Source organism: Acinonyx jubatus, chromosome A1 (genome assembly GCF_027475565.1).
Source record: "Acinonyx jubatus isolate Ajub_Pintada_27869175 chromosome A1, VMU_Ajub_asm_v1.0, whole genome shotgun sequence".
In the NCBI taxonomy this organism is placed as follows: Eukaryota; Metazoa; Chordata; class Mammalia; order Carnivora; family Felidae; genus Acinonyx; species Acinonyx jubatus.
The window spans coordinates 35,952,618-35,977,620 of NC_069380.1; the positions used below are offsets into that span (position 1 = coordinate 35,952,618).

A 25,003-nucleotide genomic window follows, 5' to 3' on the forward strand; every position below is an offset into this window, starting at 1 on the left:
GCACCAAAGACCATAAGGTGCTTGTAGCTCCCTGTCTTCCACATCCAAGTGAGCATGCATTTCCCAGTATTTTCTGCTCACTTTGTAGTAGCTTTAGTTGATTTTTGTTTGTTTTTTTTTTTCAGCTTTTTCTTGCAGGGGACTGAGGGTGTCATACTGCCAATAGGTTCTTACTCCATCATACCTAGAACTGGTATTTTAGACATCATATATTGATCCCTGTCTTTTTTTTCTTTTTAAGTTCATTTTGTGAGATAGCGCATGAGCAGGGGAGGGGCAGAGAGAGACAGAGAGAGAGACACAGAGAGAGAGAGAGAGAGAGAGAGAGAGAGAGAGAGAGAGTCCTAAGCAGGCTCCACACTGTCAGTGCCGAACCCGATGCATGACCTGGGCCAAAATCAAGAGTTGGACGCTTAACCGACTGAGCCACAGATGCCCCTGATTCCTGTCTTTTTAAATGGCACTAACAGCACACACACACACACACACACACACACACACATATTCCCCTAATAGCTATGGAAATCCCAGGAGTCAAATATGTCAACTTGAACTCAAGAGTCTGAGAGAGCATAGGGAGGGATCATGTCATTTATTTAAATTCTTATTCAGTCATTGAAAGTGCCTTGTTAATTGTAAAGCTCTCTGGGGATATTTGTTCATCAAGTAAGATTTCTTAAAATTAGAAATTATTTATAAATAATCATTTTTATTAAAACATTTAAGTATTTCCAAAAGCACAATCATAATTTTAGAGCTTAAAGTTCTTTTCTTCTGTTCTAATACATATGACACAGCAGCACCACTTTTAGAAATATCTTAAATAAAATATTAATATTTGTCCTCTGTTGCATGTCTACAAAGATACTCAAGGAAGTGTTGTGGTTTTTTTTAATTTTTTTTTTTAATGTTTACTTATATTTGAGAGTGACAGAGCATGAGAGGGGGAGGGGCAGAGAGAGAGGGAGACAGAGAATCCAAAACAGGTTCCAGGCTCTGAGCTATCAGCACAGAGCCTGATGTGGGCTTGAACTCATCATGACCTGAGCTGAAGTCGGACACTTAACCGACTGAGCCACCCAGGAGCCCCAAGGAAGTGTTGTTAATATAAAGTTAGTAATAGCCTGAATAGTTAAAGTATGGTATAGCCCCTATGTGGAAGGGACTAGTTTGGTCTATTGAAAAAGATGAAATGGGGAAATCCATATGCTTAAAATGGAAGTTGGCCATGATATATTCTTAAATACAAAGATTTACTGCCAAAACTTTTGTATAAAATGATTCTGTTTTTATAAGCAAACAAATATTTTCTTCTAAATTCCACTCTTATTTATGTGTATGTATATTACAGGGATATATATACCTAAGATTGTTAATAGTGTTTATTTTTTAGAAGAATTAGGGGAGGACCACTTTTAACTTTTTATTATACCTCTCTACAGTTTGTATTTTATTATTTTTATAGACTTAAAAAGTCAATCAAGTTCACACAAGGGATTAATCAGGAATAGCTAATGAAGGCATTTAATTTGAATAGAAAACGTGCTTCTTTGTAGATTCTAATCTAAAGGATTATTTTTCAAAAATGTATTCTTACTGAATTTAACTAGTACTTCCCACATAATTACTTAAATTTATAATAAGTGTATTAGTTTGCTGTGGCTGCTGTAACAAATTACCACAAACTGTGTGGCTTAAAACAGCAGAATTATGCTCTCAAGCAGTTCTGGAGGCCAAATCAGTTCTTTGACTCTCCTTGCTTATGGGGGTTATTGGCAATCCTTGGTTTAAGACCTCCTCACTCCAGTGTCTGCCTCCATTGTCTCATGGCCTTCTCCTCCTCTTTGTGTCTCTTCCCTCTGTGTATCTGCTTCTGAACTCCCTCTGCCTTTCTCCTCTAAGTTTTCTTGTCGTTGGATTTAGGGCCCTCATAGATAATCATCTCAAGATCCTTCACTTATCCGTTAAGACCATTTTTCCAATAAAGGCACATATTTACAGGTCCGAGAGATTAGGACATTTGGGCACCACCATTTAGCCCACTACAAAGAGATATGAGGATATATTTAAATTATGTCTTCCAAGCTAAAAATTAACACTTTGTATTACAGCTTTTCAGTTTCAAAAATTTGATCAACACAAGGCATTTTGTGTGTAAGATACATTAAAAAAATGAAAATTAGAATGCATATTTATTGACTAAGATATATACACACACACACACACGTGTGTGTGTGTGTGTGTGTGTGTGTGTGTGTGTGTGTATGGGGGCTGTTTCACTGTTTGGGCAAATAAGTCACTTGTTTAATATTTAATTAAGTTGGTTGCATATTTAAGTGAACACTCTTTTATTTTAGACCTCTTTCATTGTCATTTCACTTTAATTTATGGAGAAATGTTATACTAAAAGTTGATAAAAATATGATTACATATATTACAAATAGGTATTTGCCATAATTGCCTATGACAATTGAAGTAGATTTTTGTTTAAAGTTTTAAGTAAATGGTATTAGTTTAAATAAATTATAAGTAAATGATAAAGTGTCTAATTTTAAGATTAGTTATTATAATTATAACTGTACAATATAATTTTAAGTTTATTACTCACCAGATATTTCTTGACATCGTTTTATATTTTGACGTAAATGGCAGATTGGGCAAAAATGATGGCAATGTATTTATTTTGCATTGGAAATTCTGTTTGGGGCAGAAATAAGTTGCACAGTCTCATGGAGTGAGTTATTTTTTTGTTACAAACTATATATATTTATTCATATATGCAAAATTGGAAGATATCAACAAATTAAATAATAAAATTTTTCCATCTTCCTAACAGTTTCCTTCTATTCTCAATGAATCTTTGTCAGTAATATGTTAGAAATATGGAGTTCAGGCTTCCTATAAAGAAACATACACACCTTGACTATTAGTTGTAGCCTTTGAGGAAATTCCCTTTATTGTTTAGCAATTCTCATTCTTTTTCTTCTAAGAACCCAGAGGGCATCTTTGAATATCATGTTTCGAAAATATTTTCCAGAACAAACACCAAGAGTATAGTGTTTAAGAAGGAAAAAGAAGTATTATTTACTTAGCATCTACTTTATACCAAGCATTTGCTAGTTCTTTCTCTTTTTATTCTTGAAAACAACTCTGTGAATCAACATTTTCAGCATTATCTCCATTTTTTTTTTTTTTTATTCCTTGGGGGTAGAAACTGAGGTGCAGAAAGATTCAATTGGCCGGGATTCCACATGTATTACAGGGCGAGGCTGAGATGTACATGTAGTTTTACCTTACTAAACAGCACAGATCGGATGGCAGTCTCTCCAAGCTTTTCGTAAAAATGCCTGCTAGTTTTTGCTGTGGTATCTTACATTTTTAAACAACCTTTCTTATACGGACTTAACTGAGTGTGCAGTCTCCTGGAGTTAATCCTGGGAGGTCCTCAGCATGAACTCCGCAGATACTGATGCTCTATTGTAGCAGTCCACGCACAGGGCATCGGGCCTAAAGCAAGGCTTTCCACCTGATAGTAGTTTTATAGCTGTCACCTTTGGGCTAAGGAAAAGATGACAGCAATATCAAATGCCCTTACATTTTAAAATATGAGTTACTAAAACATAACCTCAGCTCTGCTTCTGAATTAAAATATGAAAATGTTGAATTAGATGAAGGATATAAATTATAACCTCCGATGAAAGTAAAAATATCCAGGATTCATTTTATACTTTTAAATTTATGTGAAGGCCTGGTTAGCAAAAACGAATAATAACATGGTGAGGTTCCCATTGCCACTATTCTTTGTAATATATCAATTATGGGATTTCACAAGAATTACTTACAAAATTTTACTTGCTCAGCTGTTATAACTTTTTTATACCAAATAAGCATTCCAGGGTTAGTCATCATCATAGGTTGGTTTATGTATGGGGAAAATATTTTAATATCTAAAAATGGGTTTTAAAAAATAGAAGTTTATGATTTCTTGTCAACTATCTTCTTATGGTTATTATCTTAAAATTGCCATGCTTATTTATTTTAATGTTGGAGAAAAGCAACTATCGAAATAACATAGTTATTCTTTGTAACTACTCCACAACAAAAAAGCATTATTCTCTAATAATTTATGTATATTTTTCATAAGTCTCTATTTCCAAAGAATGAACATAGGATAAATTATCTTTTGATACTCTTTAATTTTTTTTCTTATGAGATCTCTCTCAAATACTAATAAATAAGTTTGTTTTTAAATCCTGAGTGATCTTTATAGCAAACACAAATTCTAAAATTGTAATAGTCTATTTTAATTCTCTTTGATATCTCTCCTACCCCTTAAAAGCCAGCAAATGCCAGGGTGCCCAGGTAGGCTCAGTCAGTTAAGTGTCCGACTTTGACTCAGGTCATGATCTCATGGATCATGAGTTCAAGCCCTGCATCATGCTCTGTGCTGGCAGCTCAGAGCCTGGAGCCTGCTTCGGATTCTGTGTCTCCCTTTCTTTCTGCCCCTCCCCTACTCTGTCTCTCTCTGTCTCTCAAAAATGAATAAACATTAAAAAAAGAAAAAACCTGCAAATGCCAAAACTTTTATTTTAAAGGTAGTACATCTTTGGAGTCATACCTTTCAGCAATAGGATGATATTTTCCTTTGTGAAGCAAGGTTGTCATCTAGTGGTGTTTTCAAGTAGTACATCTTCAGAATTCACTAATAAAACTTCAGTATTTTAAAGGGAGTGCTTCGCAAAAACAAATGTAGGTTTCAGAACTTAAACACTTTCAAATCTTTTAAATTAGGTATAATAACTTTACAAAGGATTTTCCTTTATAACTTTTTCTAATTTCTATCGTCCAATGTTTAATGTTGGGTCAAAAAATTTTTGTCTGGCCACTGAAATGCTTGAGTAGTATGGGTATTAATCATGATGTATATCAAGGCTTTTTGTAATGCTTCACATATCTATTTTTTTCTTAGTTTTTGCATATTCATCCTGTTTATGCAGGTTAATTTTCTGAAATTGTTACATTTAAAATGGTAAGGTTTTTATGATGATCTCTGCTTTGGTGTTTCTATTTGAATAATATAAAAATTTGAAAAGTTAGTGTGGAAGAAATTAAATAGATTTTCTGAGGTGTAGTGAGTGTGTGTAAGCATGTACTTGTGGAAAAAATTTAATGTCATAGGTTAGCTTAATGGAAATGGTGTACATTTGTGTATGTAAAGAAATCATAAAACTAAGCACTTTTAAAAAAATAGTTTACTTCTGAATAAAATAAGTTTTATATTAAAAATAGTTTACTATATTAAGATCAACAGTAGGTGATTGTACTTTAGTGGTACTTTAAGTAATACATAACTTTTTTCATCTGATCCATTCATACATAAACCATAGAGAAAATTAAATTTCGAGCTAGTGTTGATTCAGGTCCTTATTTTAATTGTTGGAATAAAGATTCCAAGAATTCGCTGGTATTTATTTTGACATAGTAGGTGTCCATGTTACCTAAAGAAGGAAAGAAAATTATAGTTATAGAAGAGATACTTGGTTGTTAATGGAAATGAAATAGAAGACCTCTTTTTTCATTTTTATCTTTTGTGTGTCATAGTACGTTCTCTTCTGAATTATCTTTAGTAGTGTTTTGCTCCTCCTATTCTCTGTGCTTAATAGCGATTTGGGCATAGAATCCCATGGGTTCATTCAGCTTAACTGCTGTCATATCAATTTGTATTGTTTTCAGTGATTTTTTTTACCCATAATGTATCTATAAACTGTAATGGATATATTGATTCCATCTGTACCAAGGGATCTGAAGCAAATTTTGTACCAATTTTTGTTAGCCCTTGGTATTGTACTAATCTTGCTACTCAGTGTGGTTAAACACAGGCATACCTCAGAGATATTGTGCGTTTGGTTTCATATCGCTGCAGGAAGAGGAATACCGCCACAAAGCTAGTCAAAGTAATGTTTTGGTTTCCCAGTGCATATAGAAGTTATGTCTTCCCTATAGTCTATTAAATGTACAGTAACATTATGTCCAAAACAATGTGCATAATTTAAAAATACTTCATTGCTAACAAATGCTGTCACCTGACCTTCAGCAAGTTGTGATCTTTTTGCTGGTGGAGGGTCTTGCCTAGATGTTGATGGCTGCTGACTGATCAAGCTGTGGTTGCTGAAGATTGGGGTGGCTATGGCAATTTTTAAAAATGAGACATCAATGAAATTTTCCTCATCACTTGACTTCCTATCATGAACAATTTCTCTGTAGCATGTGATGCTGTTTGATAGCATTTTACCCACAGCAGAACTCCCTTCAAAATTGGAGTCAGTACTCTTAAGCCTGCGGCTGCTTTATCAACTAAGTTTATGTAATATTCTAAGTCCTTTATTTTAATAATCTTCAGGGGCGCCTGGGTGGCTCATTCGGTTAAGCGGCCACCTTTGGCTCAGGTCATGATCTCGCGGTCCGTGAGTTCGAGCCCCGCATCGGGCTCTGTGCTGACAGCTCAGAGCCTGGAGCCTGTTTCAGATTCTGTGTCTCCCTCTCTCTGACCCTCCCCCGTTCATGCTCTGTCTCTCTCTGTCTCAAAAATAAATAAACGTTAAAAAAATGAAAAAAAAAATCTTCACAGTATCTTCACCAGGAACAAATTCCATCTCAAGAAACCACTTGTTTGCTCATCCATACGAACCAACTCCTGATCTGTTTAAGTTTTTATCATGAGATGGCAGCGGTTCAGTCCCATCTTCAGGCTCCACTTCTAATTGTAGCTCTCTTGTTATTTCCACCACATGTACAGTTGCTTGTTCCACTGAAACCTTGAACCCCTCAAAGTCACTGATGAGGGTTGGAATCAACCTCTTCCAAATGCTTGTGAATGTTGCTATTGTGACTTGTCCCATGAATCAGGAATATTCTTGGGGCACCTGGGTAGCTCAGTCAGTTAAGTGCCCGACTTCAGCTCAGGTCATGATCTCACAGTCCGTGAGTTCGAGCCCCACGTCGGGCTCTGTGCTGACAGCTCAGAGCCTGGAGCCTGCTTCGGATTCTGTGTCTCCCTCTCTCTCTGCCCCTCCCCTGCTCACGCTCTGTCTCTCTCTGTCTCAAAAATAAACAAAAACAATTAAAAAATTAAAAAAAAAAAGAATATTCTTAATGGCATCTGGAATGGTGAATTCTTTCCAGAAGGTCTTTAGTTTAGTTTGCCCGGATCCATCAGAGGAATCACTGTCTATGGCAGCTATAGCTTTTCAAAATGTATTTCTTTTCCTTTTTTTAAAAATGTATTTCTTAAATAACAAACTTCAAAATCTAAATTACTCCTTGACTGCAGAATGGACACAGAATGGATGTTGTGTTAGCAGGCATGAAAACAACATTAATCTTGTACATCTCCATCAGAGATCTTGGGTGACCTGGTGCATTCTCAATGAGCAATAATTAATTTGAAAGGAAGCTTTGTAACTGAGCAGTAAGTTTCAACGTTGAGCTTAAAATATTCAGTAAACCATGTTGTAAAGAGATGTGCTGTAGTCCAGGCTTTGTTGTTTTATTTATAGAGCACAGGTAGAATAGATTTAATGTAATTCTTTTTTTCTTAATTTTTAATGTAATTCCTTTTTTCTTAATTTTTAATATTTATTTATTTTTGAGAGAGACAGAGAACAAGCAGGGAAGGGGCAGAGAGAGAGACACAATCTGAAGCGGGCTTCAGGCTCACTGTCCAAGCTGACAGCACAGAGCCCGATGCAGGGCTCTAACTCACAAACTGCAATATCATGACCTGAGCTGAAGTCGATGCTTAACCGACTGAGCCACCCAGGTGCCCCGATTTAATGTAATTCTTAAGGGTGCCTAGGTTTTTCAAAATGGTAAATGATTGTTGGCTTCAACTTAAAATCAAAAAGGGTCAACCTGTCCTTTCAACCTTTGAAGCTAGGCATTGACTTCTCCTCTCTAGCTATGAAAGTCCTAGATGGCATCTTCTTCTAATAGAAAGGTGTTTCATCTGCATTGAAAATCTGTTGTTTAGTGTAGCCACTGGCATTAATGATCTCAGCTAGGTCTTCTGGAGAACTTATTGCAGCTTCTACTTGCCCACTCGCTGCTTCATCTTGCACTTTTATGTTACAGAGGTGGCTTCTTCCCTTAAACCTCATGAACCAATCCCTGCCAGCTTCAAACTAACTCTGTGACTTCCTAACTTCTCTCAGCTTTCATAGGACTGAAGAGAGTTGGGGCCTTGTTTTGGACTGGCTTAGGGTTTGGCTTAAGGGAATGTCGTGACTGGTTTGGTGTTCTATCAAAACCATTAAAACTTTCTGCGTGTTGGCAATAAGGCTGTGTCACTTTCTTATCATTTGTGTGTTGCCCGGAATAGCCCATTTAATTTCCTTTAAGAACTGTTTCTTTGCATTTACAACTTGGCAACTGGTGCAGTGGCCCAGCTTTCAGCCTGTCTCTGCTTTTGACATGCTTTCCTCACTAAGCTTAATCATTTTAGCTTTTGATTTAAAGTGAGAGATGTGTGACTCTTCCTTTCACTTAACACTTAGAGGTCAACGTGGGGTTATCAATTGGCTTGATTTCAAGGGAATAGGAAGGCCTGAGAAGGGAGAAATGAGAGAGCAGTGGTTGGTGGAACAGTCAGAACACACACAGTTATTGATTAAGCTTACTGTCTTACAAAACAATTACAATAGCAACATTAGAGATCACTGGTCACAGATCACCATAACAAATATGATAACAGTGAAAAAGTTGAAATATTGTGAGAATTCCCAAAGTGTGACACACAGGTAGGAAGTGCACAAATGCTGTTGGAAAAACGACACCGATAGACTTGCTTGACACAGGGTGGCCACAGACCTTCCATTTGTAAAAAATACAATATCTGCAAAGCACAGTATAGCAAAGTACAATAAAACAAGGTATGCCCGCATTATATTTTCCCAAATTGTATTCATAAATAGGAACTTGTAAGCCATTTTCTCCTCCCTAGAGGAGGGAATTAGCAAGTTATTTCAGTGTCTCTGGGATATAATAGCAAAAACTGAATTTTTTTGGCAAGCGTGTTACAATCCACTTACACTATGGGGATGGAAACAGGATAGGCAGAGAGGATAGAGAGACGTTTATTTGGACAGTTTTTAAAAGTATTTTTAAATGTTTTGACAGAGTGCCTGCCTGGCTCATTTGGTAGAACGTGTGACTCTTGATCTTAGGGTCATGATTTCAAGCCCCATCCATGTTGGGTGAAGAGCTTACAAGTGTGTGTGTGTGTGTGTGTGTGTGTGTGTGTGTGTGTGTGTACACATATATATATTAAATGTTTTGAAGGTTTACAGTAGGTTATTAACTTCCATATTTGATAGGACCGAAGATACCTTTTAATATAAGTGATTTTTAAAATTATTTCATGTTTTATTCCCTTCTTTCCACATACAGGCTTAGCTAATTGGAAGTTAGTTATCTTTATTTTTATTGTGTCTAAGCAGGAATTCATTTGTTAAAATTCCCATTTTGATATTTAGACAAATATTTGGGCCAGTAATCTCAGTGTGGTAGCAAATAATCATGTATAGATCAAAGACCATAAAAACCACACAAGGCCATTTGACTTGGGTTTTATTGCGAGACAGTTAAGACTGCTGTATACCATTCAGTGTTCAGATATGTCCTTTTTTTTTTAAGTTTATTCATTTACTTTGAAAGATCGAGAAAGAGCATGAGTGGGTAGGGGAGGAGAGAGGGAGAGAGAATCCCAAGCAAGTCCTGTACTCTCAGCACAGAGCCCAACGTGGGGCTTGATCCCACAAACTGTGAGATCATGACCAGAGCTGAAATCAAGAGCCAGACTCTTAACCAACTGAGCCACCCAGGTGCCCCCCGTTATTTTTTGATTGAGTTCTTATCCATTTGGGAAGAAGGTTTTCATTCCTAGTTTTCTCATTGGCGTTTGAAAGAATTTTCTTGTGTCATCAGCCTAATTTGTATGTGCAGTAATTGATTCTGTCTTTGATTACTTTAGGAATTCAGGTCTCAGTTCAAACTTGAATGGGCATTCATTGCTTCAGTGGATGAAGATGGGTGGAAGGGAAGAACACTTTAGTGTTTGCTTGTTAGTATTTCTGGCTAATTAATTAGAACATTCCTCTTCCCTAAAAAAATATGTGGAGTCTGGAAATCTGAAGTAAGGATGAGTTCCATATGTCTAGTTAGTAAAATGTTTAGGCCAAGCTAAATGATTTGACACTTTTTTATTTTGATGTAAACAACTCTGGTAAGAATATTTATTACATGTATAATTATATGCATTGCTTTCCAAGAATCCTACAAAGTGATCTGAATGAAAGTTCTTTTATTCTTCTGCTTGAACAGGAAGTCAGCCATGAATATTACATCATTTGAGAGACACTTGTGGTACAAACTTGCATGTGGAAGACAACTTGAAACTATACAGGAGCAAATAAGCAGATAATTTTAATAAACTAATATGATTAGTAAGTACAAAGTATGTGTTCCACCTGCAGGCTGAACTGTGTTTTGTTTGGCTTATATATTGCTTTACAAAAAAACTGAAAGCTAAAAATGAGAAGATCTGACAATAATTGCTTTACCTGTCCTCCTACAGACAGTCACCTGGATGCGAATTAAGGCTATCCCCTTTAGATGGGGCATGTAGTCTTCAGCTTGTCCCAGTCCTCCTCATTAGATTTTCAGTGTAGCCAGTGAATAAGTTAGACTCAAGGATTTTACCTGCTTTCAGAGGAATGAATCAAAGGGTAATTGACTGTCTTTTGTCTCACTGGTAGTAAGAGGTATTGATGGTGATCCACTATCTCAATTAGATAAATGAGATTAAAATGATAATATTTGTCTTATCAAAGTTTTCTATCAATTGAGATTCTTGAACTACAGTTTGGGCACGTTTGTTTTATATGCCCAAGTGGGTTCTGAACATGAAATGAAGATGGTTCTGGCAGTAGTACTTACACTGTGTGAACCTTCTTATTGAATATATATTCAATATTTGGAATAGGAAATCCCCTCTTCCCCAAATTGGTGGATAACAATTAATTTTGGAGCTTTTACTTCTAAAGTGAAAAGAGTTGCTCAGGATTACAAATTAAGTGACTCTGAGTAAGATGGGATGTTAATGTCTTCTATTTGTGAATGAAGGAAGCAGTTTCTAAAATCTTTTTTTTTAAATGAGCACTTATTAAACTGTGACTTAAAATGGCATTATTTGAAGTTAAAATTCGTGAGAAATGTTAGTCTATTCTGTGAGTATCATGAAGAAATTTAGCCCTCTAGTGCCTTGCTTGTCAATAAAATGTATTTCAATGTATTTTTAGTACAGAACAGCAATGAGTGATTTTATAATGTTACTGTTCCAAAATCTCCACTAGAATGGAAAAAAATGTATGTGTTTGCTGTTTTAGTAAACAAGAACTCTCTGGGGTTTGTTTCTTCTTTAGGATCTATGCCTTTGGGTTTTGCCAGCTCAAAGATGGTACATGGGAACTGATTACAATTCTCTTCCCTCCAGGTCCAGGTCCAGGTCCGTCTTGCAGATGTGCACAGGGATCAGATCTGGCACACCTGCTCCAGTTTTCCCTTCCTTTCTTTCCCAGTGACCACATTAAGGCTGGTGAATGTTGTGTTTTGTTCTTTCAGTTAACTGCGTTACTGTGGTGCATCTTGAAGCCAGTTTGGGCATTTGACTTTTATCATTTGCTTTATCCCTTTTTATTTGTTTCATTCATGGATAATGTTGGAGTATTAAATGTTTACAAAAACAAAAGGATTAATTTGTAAATCTCAGGTTACTGTTAATTTAGATTCAGTCCCAGTGAAAATGGTACAGTATTTATACAAGGATCACCAAGGTGTTACTGGGAAGACCTGTGAATGGGTCTCTTGTTTCTTGATAGGAGTATAGTGGTAAGGCTCAAATCCTTTGATTTTTCAAAATATGAAAGATGAATAAGGGAGACTTGTAAGACATGGAAACTGAGACTCAGCCACATTTTAGAATTTGTTACGTTCAGGAGGCCTTTTAAAGGCATTATTTGAAAGAAATCACATGATATTTGACTTCCACATGTATCAAGTCAAATTTTCACCTCCTTATGGCTTTGGCCTTGACAATTTTTCTTAGACTTTCCCTTTTTTATATATGTAGAGTTAGGTATTTTTGTTGTGATAACAATTTTTGAATCTTTAATTATTAGTATTAGTTCTCTGATCTTTTATGATGAAACTAGGCATATTTTTATTTAATATATTATTTTGGAGTTCACTGACTGAATTCGCCTGGTTGTGCTTTTTGTGTGTGTATTGGTGAAATTGCCTAGTTGTTCAGGAAATTGATTTGTATAGGTATTGGCTTATGTTAGTGAGCGTATAGTATTTCTAATATTAGCGATTATAGTTGATAAATAAAAATGGTGTGTTATAACGAAAAGACTGATGAACTGGGACTCAGGAGGCATTGTTTTTTTTAACTTTGTGTCACTGAAGTTTGTGTTTTCGGGAAGGTCAGTTAACATCTTTGGGCCTTCTTTCCCTCATCTGTAGAATTGAAGAGGTGAATTTTGATTATTTTTAAAGATTTATTCCAGTTTATCTGTCACCCTATGATCGTTTAAATCTTAAGACTTGCCTTTCTAAAAGCAAAGTATTAGTCATTGTATACTATTTCCACATTGTATAGGAATTTTGAAAATTGTGTTTTTTGTTATCACTTATTCAGGATTTAAGATACCACCCATATCTCTCTGTGTACCATTGCTTTCTATAATTGGTCTCAACCTATATTCATCTCTCATTTCTTCCCCATTTTCTAGCCAGGATATTCTAGGTTTTTGCCTGTAGAAGGTACTTTACACATTTTTACTTTCATGTCGTTCTTCATACTATTCCCTTTTTTGCACTCTTTCCCATCCCCCAGCCACTTTGAGGCACTATAACATTTTGTTTATAATTATTTTGGCCCTGCATGTTAACTGTATATTTATTGTGTGGTGTTGTATATAAGACAGTGAACTCCTTGAAGGCAGGTGTTTAATTTTCATCATTTTACTAATCTTATTAGTGATGCACATAATACTTTTCACATATTAAAGAGGGACTTAATATTTCTAGAAGTGAATTTATAAAATGATTAATGACATGTAGTCAGCTCTTTGGTTGCTGTCTCCAGGTAGTTTACATTAACAAGTGTCTTAGAATCGGTCTGATGTTGGGAATTGATGGTGGAATTGCTGGCCATCAGGAATGACCTCGAGTTAGTTCTGTCAGACTAACACTCCTGTCTCTTTTTAGTGGAAGAATATCTGTAGGGGCGATGCTGGCACCGGCCCTTTGGTTAAAGGTCTTAATACTGTTTATGAAAGTTGTGAGATGTTAATGGTCGTTTGTATAGGTGGACTTTTGGGAGATGATACCTGAATTCTAGAATTTATCAAAGAAAATAAAATGCTTGAGTTGGGCATGTATGAATGGGTAGAGATGATCCCCCACCCCCTTGGATTCAATCATCTTTTTACTCTTGAATTAATTATTGTGTGCAATAGATGTGTGGTTGATAAAAGATCAAAAGGCAATAAGGCAATGAGTTAAAAAGCTGAAAAGAGAATAGGAAAGTAAAAGGCATAAGATAAAAAGTTGCCTCTCTTTCTGCCACTTTAAGTTGATAATACATATTAAAGCATTCTGGTGAATATTATGTACAAGAAAGGGGACCTGAGAAGATAAAATGAGAAAGTAGCGGAGAAGCAAATTATCAGGGATTAAATTTAAATCTATGTTATTTTTAGTTCTATTTTATAGCACATCTCAAATCTCTAAGAACTTCTGTATTAACAAATATTTAAGTCAAATATTATATTTGCTTAACAGTAAGAATAGCTCATACGTTCATTAAGAAGTATTTATTTAATGTTTATTCATTTATATTTTTGAGAGAGAGAGAGAGAGAGAGAATGGGAGAGGGGCAGAGAGAGAGGGAGGCAGAGGATCCAAAGCAGGCTCCACATTGTCAGTGCAGAACCCAGTGTGGGGCTCAAACTCACAAAACTGTGAGATCATGACCTGAGCTGAAGTCAGATGCTTAACTGACTAAGCCACCCAGGCACCCCAAAAAGTATTTTGATATTTAAATTTCTCAGAAAGCATTTGGATAATTTTTAATGCAACATCCTTTTAAGGATACAAAAGATAGAAAACATGCATTGCCCATTCTTGTTCTATCAGAGATTGTAAATAGGGAATATCTAAGGCCCTTTCCCTAGTATTTGTAGTAGAAGCATTTTATAGTACAGAACAAAACTGCATGTTGACTTAAGAAAATAATCTTGGTTAATTTTTATTTTAGAAAATATTAAGCCATTTATTTTATTTTAACAGGTATCTTTCAGATGAAGGCATTGAAGCTTGTACAAGTTCTCCTGACAAAGTCAATATAAATGACATCATCCTGATTGCTCTCAATGTAGGTTTTGTTTATTATCTTATATAAACATTTTAAATCTGGAAGCTATGTTCATGAGAAACCTCTTATAGAATAAATTGGATATTAAGATAAGTAATATGGAGGACATCTTTTATTTTTGTTGTACATTTTAAGTTGCAGTGATGTTTGTTGAATTTGGTAATCTTGTATCAGCCCAATTTTTAGAAATATATGTTTCTTGTAACATCTATTATACAGAATCCAGTGAAAAGAAAAAAATGCAATTAAAACTCTCATTTCCTCCCATTGATCAGTTATAAAATTTCATAACATTTACAGTAGATACATATTAGCAGAAAAAACTGATCATATTTATTAAAACAAATTACCAGTTAACATAGGAACTGTAGGTAGGTTATAGCTTTTTGACAGCTGTATTTATTGTTTCAAAATAACTTTTCCTGTTAACAAAAGTAATATATATTGTAGAACACTTTAGAATACAAAAGTAAAATAAGAAAATTAGGGCTATTTATAATTACTGTTAATGTTGCGTATTTATTTCTTTCCAATCTCTCTCCCTCCACCTGTCTGTAATAGCCCTATCTTTTTCATGATTGGGATTGGCTTTTGAATTTTTTTTGAAGTTATAAAAATTATTTGAAATTTAGATGTAAGTTAAATGAATATTCTTTTTTCAGTTTTGTAGTTACCCCAGTGAGAGTTTTTTCATATTGCTTTTATAATAACAACCTATTAAATTATAATTTAATCTATTCAGTTAAAATTATACATTATGATACATAGTCGACTAAATTTATAAGAGAATTACTGCCTGATGATTCCATCATATCACTGCAAAAGAGGTATAACATGAAGCAGAAATGGTAGCAACTGATAAGAACATTTAAGATAAAATAAATGTATAACTGTGTATAACTTTTTCTTTTCAAATTACTTAAATTTATATATAATTAAATGGACTTAAACAGATAAAATTTATGTTTCAATTCTGTCATTTTTTTTCAGCTTCTTTAAATTTTATTCAATAAAACTAACAAGATCATTTTTTGTTCTAAGCTGAGAATGTAGGTTTTTAATAATAGACTATAAAATTTTTTAAAGTAAGCTTTAGAAGTTATGCATGTTATCTATGACTCCAAAGGGAAATATTCCCTATACACTTTTTTTTTTGACCTGTACCCTAATAAGTGAATTCTACTTTCAAAAAATAGTGAAAGACCTCTATTCATTGAAAAAAATTTCTAAAGATGATGAGGAAGAGATTTCGTGACAATCTCTGCTTTTCTTATTTTTCTTATATATTTAGATAAATAGCAATGAGCTATCTATAATTGGGTGTGAAGCTTTATTATTTTTTAAAAGCTTATTTATATATTTTGAGAGAGAGCGAGCCCACAGACACGTGAGCATGAGTGGGAGAGGGGCAGAGAGAGTGGGAGAGAGAGAATCCCAAGGAGGCTCCCACATGGGGCTCAAATCTCATGAGCTCTGAGGTCATGACCTCAAGAGATCAAGAGTCCGACATTTAACCGACTGAGTCACCCAGGTTCAGTTGTAAAACTTTAAAATAAATCAAGATGAAGTATTTGTCCTATGCACATAAGAGGTAATGATAACCATTATTTTATGAATTAATTTTTTTATAATTTTCTCTGAAATATATGGTTGAAAATTCCAGCCTAAGCTATCATGCCACATAATAGGAAAAAAAAAAATACTTTTAATTAGGATGAGGTCTACACCAGACAGATAATCTACTTTGAACCTTACTTATCATCTTTTAATAAAATCAGGCATTTCTATTGAATTCTTTCATCTTTTGAGTGATCAGTAGCTGAAAAAGGCTTGTATTATTGATTCTTATTACATATAACTTACTACATATTGGGAGAATAATCCATGCATCAGCTTTCTTATGTCCCCCTCCTCCTGTGTGGGGGCACACTGAGCTTGTTCCTTTGTCCAGCAGTGAAAATGCAGTAATATATGTGCAGGTTTTCCCTGCTATCCAAAAGTAGAGCATTCCTATGAAAATTTTATAAGCCAAAATGGTGTAAAGTGAAGAAGCAATTACCATTAATTTATGTGGAAAGATTTTAGAGCGTTCCCAGACCTAAAAAGTAACCTCTCTTAGGCTTTTCTGACACCATAGGGCATATCTTGCTAAAGGATGCACGAAATAAATCAAGATAAAACACAGATGCATACAACACAGTTCAAACCTACTGTGGCTTGATGCTGAGATGCTGAGTGTGGTTCCTGGGGAAGGAGCTTAGCTGTGGCCCTCTCACTGTTTGCGGTGTGTTCTGTTTCTATGAAGGCTTACTATAAAACAAACACTGAACCCTATTTTTGTTTTTCTCCTTTTTCTGTAAAATGAAAATCTTCAAATTTCTTTCAGTTAGTGAAAACTCACGTAGGTCTTTTGTGACAGCAAAGTGGCATAATGTTAACTTTTGCAAAGCAAGGACAACTGGACAGTGTTTCTGCTCAGGGAAGTCCACTGGAGACCAGCACCCAAGGCATTGATTGGACTGCTTACGAAAGTACTCTGTGCCTAAATGAAACAATTCTAGACTCTTCCTTCCAAAAAGCAGCTATTCACCATAAATCACATTGTTTATACAAATATATATAGTCTAGGCAGTGAACCACATTTTCAGTTAGGAGATGGTTCAAGTACATAGTTCCCAGATGTCAGCCTAGGGCCAACCTTGTGAAAGCAGGCCCTTCTAAAAAGAGCAGCTACATAACTCATTTCTGTATAGATTTTTATGTTGAAAAGGGAGACTCTTAAGTTTTTACTCTACTGAATGGGGAGTAGGAATATTAAGAAATGACATTGAAATCCAACATGCAGTTTGGGGATCAAATACCTGAATTATTCAGAAGTAAATTAAGTGATAGCTCAGTCTTAAATTACTGAATACTATGTATTGGTAAAAATTTAAAAATAGATTTTTAAAAATTTCTTTTAAGATTCTGTACAATATAAAATGATTTGCCAGATAGATATTCCATTGAACTCACTCAATAAATAGTCAAGAATCTTTTGTATGTGTGCACACATGCATGTCTATTTATAGGCTAAATATTTCTCCTGCATAAATTTTTATGTACAATATCAATGAATTTTTTTTGGACCCACTTGTCCTACTTATCCTGATATAATGGCATCTGAATCAGAAAATTGCCTTTGCAGTATTTATAAATTGACTTTGATTTTAGGATGCTTAAAGATTTGGTAGGTCATTTTCATTTTGCTAAAAGAATAATGAAATAATATTCATTATGTGGGTACAGCACTTTAAAAGTTAGGCAAACTTTGAATATATTGTCTCCTTTTAGCCTGATAACAACTTTGTGAGGTAGGATTCATGATATTTTTTCCATTTCATAAAAAAGTAAATTACCTGAATTTAGAGAATTTGTGACAGTGTCCACAGTCCTATTAGTTAATTACAGTTTGTAATGAATCAAAGTTTAGGATTTTAGTGTCATGCTTATTTCTACTTCTCATTTTAGTTTATGTTACATTTCGTAATTACTGCTAAAAGCCAGAAATGAGGGACCATGATGTATCATAAAATTTGTATATATTCTGTTTCTTATACATATTTAAATATTTTAGCCTTTGAATGACTTCAAAATAATGCCTCTATTTTTATGAACTGTTAGTTGTATTACTGGCTTGATGATTATTCATATTCAGATGATAGCAAAATGTACATGTCTTATATTCACTAAAATTAATATGATAGCTAATATTCATTAAGTGCTTACTCTTTGCAGTTTATTGACTAAGTGCTTTGCGTATATTGACATTTAATCTTCAAAACAATCCTAACATAGGGAAGGCTAATATAAATAGTTTTTGCCCATCTGTTACTCAGTATTTTCAAGATGAAAAAGATTGCAACTCGAGATATGCTTTATAATTTTTTCACTCCATTATTGGTTAGAGGCTACAAACATGATAAAGCTGATGATGCATTGTTTCACAAGTGTTTTGATTTGGGGCTTAGTTTGCCTGGCAGTTCCATTTGGTGAGTTTGTAGCTTGGGAGTAACCCTTGCATTACACTGAGAAATAAAATATGAATTATGGTGGTAAAAGACTGGGCGATTGTGTAATTTTATGCTCGTTTCTTAAGCTGATCACATACTGATATTTCAAATAAGAGGATGTTCTATTATTGTAGGTGGTCAAAGGAGACTATCCTACTTCTATGTATTCATTTTATATTACAGTAATTGTAATCATCTAGTGTTTTCCCCTTGAGTCTAACATGAATTTTTGAACAATTTATGTGGTTAAATGCACTGTTTTCTTTTATTTTGCTCTTAAGGAGATGACGAGCTACTGTTATTATATTAAGGAATAGCAAAACAATATAAATTTGGTTAGCAATCTAACCTCACACTCCCAGTCACCAAGATAATTTCTTAGCTTAAATAATTAGGCCTCCTTCATGAGTATTGACAGTTTTCCTCTGAGCAAACTTCTTACCGTTCCTTTAGTTTGCACTTCCTAAAGAGGACAGTATCCTTTGCGGTTCTGCTTTTTATGTAAATTGTACAGTTGAAGTTTTGTTTTTATATCAGAAATGCTATAACTTTGTTTATGTCAGTCCTTATGTTTTCCTTTCGATGTTTTGCTTTGGTTTGCTGAGAAATATGTACTTCTGCACTTTCATAGAGTTAGTCATTTCTTCACTAATTTAGATTTCTATAATTTATTTAAGCAAATGAAATATACTTTTACTACAGTAATATCTTACTGTTCTTGCTGTTGCAGTTGTGTTGTTCCCTAGGATATTTGTATGTTATGTAGCTTTGTTTTGGGTATCACAGCTTGTAGAATAATGTGTTCTCGTGGCTCTGCATAGCAAGGTCACATAGGGTTCAGTTATCAAGAATATATTCTGTTTGTGTATTTAAAAGTAGTCATTTGGTTTGGGCTTGGGCATTAAGTTTTTTAGTAAGACTACAGTTTACATAAAAGCAAGTGTTAGGTTTTAATAGAGAAAATTTAGTGAGTTAAAAAGTTATCAAAAGGAATATGACCAGAATTAAGTCCTTAAACATTACTAGTCAACTTACCAGTGTACTTTAAACAACATATGTATGGGACTATGTTATTTGAAAAGATTGATTATATGTCTAGATCTCATAATCAGCTAAAAGATACTTAAATTTCATTCTATAAACCTTAAGTAACTTCATCTTTGTTTATGAGTAAGATTAGATTTAGATTTACTTTTCTCTACAATTATATTTTAATAATAATATTTTTATTTTAGACAGACTTAAGAACAATTGGCAAGAAATTCCTCCCCAGTGACATCAATGGTGGAAAGGTAGAAAAGGTAAAGAAAAATGTTAACTTCCTAAGTTATGCTAACTACAATAAATATGAACATTTACTAAATTATTGCAATTATTTTTTGTCAGTAAAGACTGCAACTGCAAAATATTTTAGAAGTGAATAGATTATAGAGTCATCCTCATAGTAACTTTCTATACAAATGGAAATCAATTGACTTGAACTTTTAAACTTTTGGTGACTTTTTCAACATTTAAAACAAAACTTCTGTTTCAGGAATTATAATTATGGCACACTTACATGTGAGACTTACCAGATATTGCTGGAGTTCAGGACAAGGATCCTTTTGTACCTTTTAATTTTAGTTACCTATTTCCATATTTATTTAATGAATTTATTTATATAAAATTATAAGATTGCGAGAGGATATCAGAAGCAGTTTGTCAAAGCTATGCATTTGTTATTGCTGTCATTTTGCACCACACACACACACACACACACACACACATATATATATAAATGCATAATATATATAATATAATATAATATAATATAATATAATATAATATAATATAATTAATATAAGTTATATATCATATAATTAGATATCTTAGAATATATATATATATATTTTTTTTTTTTTTTCATGTTATGAATTTTTTCAGTGATCTTTTTAAAATCCGGGATACAGTTTTTAGGTACCAGCTACTCAGTCTTTTACTTCTTATTTATTTATATTCAATTTCTTCTTTTTATTTGAAAATACATGTAAATTGTGTCAGCCAAGAATTTTATGTGCTGTTGGTCACTTTTTGAACTTTTAAAGAATATCATTATCTATAATTTAAATAAATACTTTCAGTGTTTATGTTTAGACTTTGAATAAATAGTCTTATAATTTTAACATTTAGATATTTAATATAGTTATCAGATGTTTTAAATTTTAGATAATTGTAAAAGATCTATGATGTAACAACTTCTCTCATGTTTCTCACATTTTCTAAAGATTAATCCATTTATGTAAATAATGGTCATCGTTTAGGTGGAAAGAACCATAAGAGTTTCTAATCTTACCTAGTTTTTCTAAATTTTTTTCTTAATGTTTGTTTATTTTTGAGAGAGACAGAGAGTGAGCAGGTGGGGGAGGGACAGAGACAGAGAGCAGGAGTCACTGAATCCAAAGCTGCACTGACAACTCAGAGCCTGACATGGGGCTTGAACGCACGAACCGTGAGATCGTGACCGGAGTCGAAGTCGGATGCGCAGCCAACTGAGCCACTCAGTTTCCTCATAATCTTATCTAGTTTTTGACACAAATACTCAGAGAAGAAGTTCTATAAACTCCTCAGCGATTCATTTTAATGTTTAACAACACTCTGTGTCAGCAGACTTTAATTATATTTTGATCTAAAGTTCTTATGCTACAACTTAAAGTTCATGTCTTCTTTATCTTCCCTTGGAAGTGGAGAACATCTGCTTACCTTCTCTTGGGAGTAATTCTTCATATAGAGGACTTGTAAATGTCATTGCCACAGGTTTATTTTTGCTAAAGCTAGTTTATCTTGATTCCTCTGTTATTCTGTCACAAACTTTTCATTGAACTTCATTGTTCTCAGAGTTCTCTCTGGCTTCTGTACATCTCTTCTTTTTGGTTGTAGTAGTAGTTCTCAGACTTCAATGTACACCAGAATCACGGTGAGGCCTGCATAAAACATAGATTGCCAACCCCTCCCCTTCCCCCTCCCCCCACACTTTCTGATTCCGTTGAACTGGGATAGTTCAATGAGAATTTGTATTTTGGACAAGTTTCCATAGGATATCGATTCTGCTGGTCTGGGAAGCATATTTAGCAAGCTTCTGGATTATAGAACCCCAGATTAGGCAGCAATCTTAGGTAGGTCTGATGAGTGTAACAGTTCTTTACCAGAAAAGTAACTAACTTGAAAGCAGTCTGTGCATACCTTACATTAGTTTATTTAAGAAAATTTCAAAGCTTTCTAGGTTATTGTTTTCCATGTTCTTGATGTGTCTTCAGGGATTCTGAGAGCCCATCTCTGCTGTAAGCTTGTGGGGATGTTGCTGACGAGGCCTGTGTCTGCTTCTTCCACCTTCTCAGACAGAGCATCCTTGCTTCAAAGAGTTTTTGCCCAGTGATCTCTTTAGGATTTCTTTTGAATGCAGCTAACAACAATGAAAAACCCCTTAAAATCTTTAAATGTAGAATTTTCTGTACCAAATTTTATCTTTTAAAATATTCTTAATACTAATGTGACTTTAGGTTATGCATAAAATGAGAAGATTTAAAATAAACCCTTTACACATGAAACAGGAATTGTGTTGGATATCCCTTTCTGTCCTTTGGTTATATTTTTTCCTTTAATTACCTATTTTTAGCACTAAAAATAACTCTCTTCATAGTACCTGTATTAATATGTGAAGGTGTTTTGAAAAATAATTTTAATAGAAATTTTAGAAGCTGGCCCACAGGGAATTGCTCATTTTATTTGCCTTTTGTTCAAAACTCCATATGTTGTATAAATATATAACTATTTTTAGGCTAAGTAAATGTTTAAAGAATATTTTTTTGACATGAATTATTTGTGCTTTTTTCTAAGATAGTACTAACTCAGTATAAGCTACTTTATTTGTGCCTTTATTGAAATGCTTTATTAACCAGCATTTTACCATGTTAATGATGACTGAATCCTTATAAAGATATGGCTCCAGTCACTAAATTATGTTTGTCATAGTTCATGTTTAAAATAAATTTTAAAAAGATTCAAAATAAATTATTTTAATCTGTGCATAAGATAAGCAATAGTTAGTAAGTGGAGTATTTGTAAATTGTCTTAATCTGTGCATAAGATGTAAGCAATATTTAGTAAACAGAGTATTTGAATAAATAATCTGTTTTTTGGACATGTTGGATTTTGTTATAATACTATTTTTTAGTTATCTTTTATATTAAAAAAGGAATGAATGAATACAAGAGCTGGGTTGTCCAGTGATCATCCAAATAGATCTATTTGCATAGTTATAAGCATATGCTTAACTTCCCATAAACAGTTTATGTTTGAGCTTTAGGCCATAAAGATTGTGAGAGTGGAGGGAACTGTGGTGGGGAAACCACCTTTTGCAGCTTCTTTACTGAGTGGTTCACGGTAGGCTTTGCATTTCTCAGATATAAAATCTTGAACCTAGGCTTATAGTCTAAAAATCATGGAACAAAGTAAAAAAAAAAAAAAAAAAAAAAGTAAAACCATTCTTTCTACAAAACTGTTTCGTATTTTTTTTTTTTAATTTTTTTAACGTTTATTTATTTTTGAGACAGAGAGAGACAGAGCATGAACAGGGGAGGGTCAGAGAGAGGGAGACACAGAATCTGAAACAGGCTCCAGGCTCTGAGCTGTCAGCACAGTGCCCAATGCGGGGCTTGAACTCACTGACCGCGAGATCATGACCTGAGCCGAAGTCGGCCGCTTAACCGACTGAGCCACCCAGGCGCCCCTGTTTCGTATTTTTAATATTTTTTAAGCTTAATGTTTTACAGTAGTCATTTTCATAGTTTACGCCTCTGAACCAAAGTATATAAATAGAATTATAAAATATAGGTTAATATAAAAATGCTTTGTTACCAGTCCAGCTATGTGATGACATTATGCATTATTGTAGAACCCTAAAAGGGAAAGGCTTTCAGGTCTGCGTTTATTTTTTGCTTCTAAGTTTTGGAAACGACTGGTTGTACATACCTTTTTAAACATGAAACTGTGGGTAAAGACCTGATTTTACAAATGGATGGACTGTCTCAAAGCTTCAGCAATACCAACATCAACCACAAGATGGCTTCACTGCCTTAAAATTCAAAGTGAATGCCCTCTTACCAGTAGCCTAGAAAATTAGATGTTTTTAAAAAGAAAAATAATTGAAAAAAGTTTTTAAGTTTTAATTTAAATAAAATTGTATCATGTTTTATGTATGTTAATTTATTCTGTGCTAATAATACAGTTTGTCAGTGTTCCTTCTAATGAGTTATTAAAATTAAGCATACACATTTATTTTTCAGAACAGTGGATTACTCTGAAACATTGATTTTACTATGCAATAAAACATAGTAAATAAATAAAATAAATAAATACAAGTGCTCATTGGCAATTATTAATAGAACTGTGGAGTTTAAAAACGACTGCATAAAACAATATATATTAGCCACGTACTCTGTTCACTTTACTTTTTTTTTTTCCTAATTCTCCCAGAGAACAAAGAGCTAACCAGGTGAAGGATAGACATGTGGAAATAGGGAAATGATACACTAGTAGAAGGGTTACTTTGGACTGGGAGTCCTGCAATGTTTTCCTCATGTTTCATTTGCTGTAATTGCTCTGAATGTAAGAGAAATCATGTTCTGTGCTGTACTTTGATGTATAAATTGATGCTTTTTGCAGGGGATCTCAAGTTTGGGAAAACCTATTCAAGATTATGTCTATTTCTCACTTAACAGGCTTTTATAATATCCTGTTTTTAAAATTTCTAAGAGGTAGAAACTTTTAGATCTTCTAGTAAATATCACCATATTTATGATTCAGAAAGGGTTTTTTTTTTTTTTTTTGCTCATTATCATTATTATTTCTTACATTTACACTCTTGCTGTATGTGAATATCACTTGAAAATTTTGAGATAAGGATGAAGGACTACCTTCGCAAAGCTATTTTTCATCATCCCCAGTGCTTTTGACTTGTTTTCCTCTTGTTTTTTGGGGGTTTTTTTGGTGCAAGCTCCTGTCCTGTCTAGGAGAACCCTGATTTTCAGCAAACTCTTCTTTTTCTCCACCTTCTCCTCTTTACTGAAAATCTATTCTGTCCCACATACTATGTTAAGTAATTTACATCCAATATCTATGTAGTCTTCAGAAGAACACTGAAAACAGAAAAGACTTTTTACTGCAGAGATGCAGTAACTGGAACTTTCTTAAAATCTGTCTTTTGTTGCTACAGCACCTTCATATTGCCATGTAAGCACAATGTCTTCCCCTCACTGGCCAGCCAAACTGCTGTTTATTCTTCAAATCCTCACTCAGATGCCACGTATCTCCTAATTTTCTTGACCCCTTTTGAGCAGAATTCATTTTTAAGCATTAACATTTCCTTTGCCCTTTATACCTATATATGCTTCTCTATGTAACAAATGTTGTAGTTTTGGAG

The 25,003-nt window shown here is 34.0% G+C and overlaps 1 protein-coding gene across 8 annotated transcripts in view; it reads left to right on the forward strand.

Annotated features, from left to right (window-relative positions):
• TDRD3 (tudor domain containing 3) overlaps positions 1-25,003 on the forward strand; it is a 160,390-nt gene that overhangs the window by 43,492 nt on the left and 91,895 nt on the right. For 6 of the 8 annotated variants that reach the window (XM_027064966.2, XM_027064967.2, XM_027064965.2 and 3 more), the window contains exons 2-3: positions 14,410-14,494; positions 19,782-19,847. In XM_027064966.2, coding sequence (XP_026920767.1) covers positions 14,410-14,494; positions 19,782-19,847 — 151 coding nt within the window. Of the gene's footprint in view, positions 1-10,387; positions 10,500-14,409; positions 14,495-19,781; positions 19,848-25,003 lie in introns of those variants that run through there. The other 2 variants (XM_053216258.1, XM_027064970.2) reach the window with 2 other exon arrangements.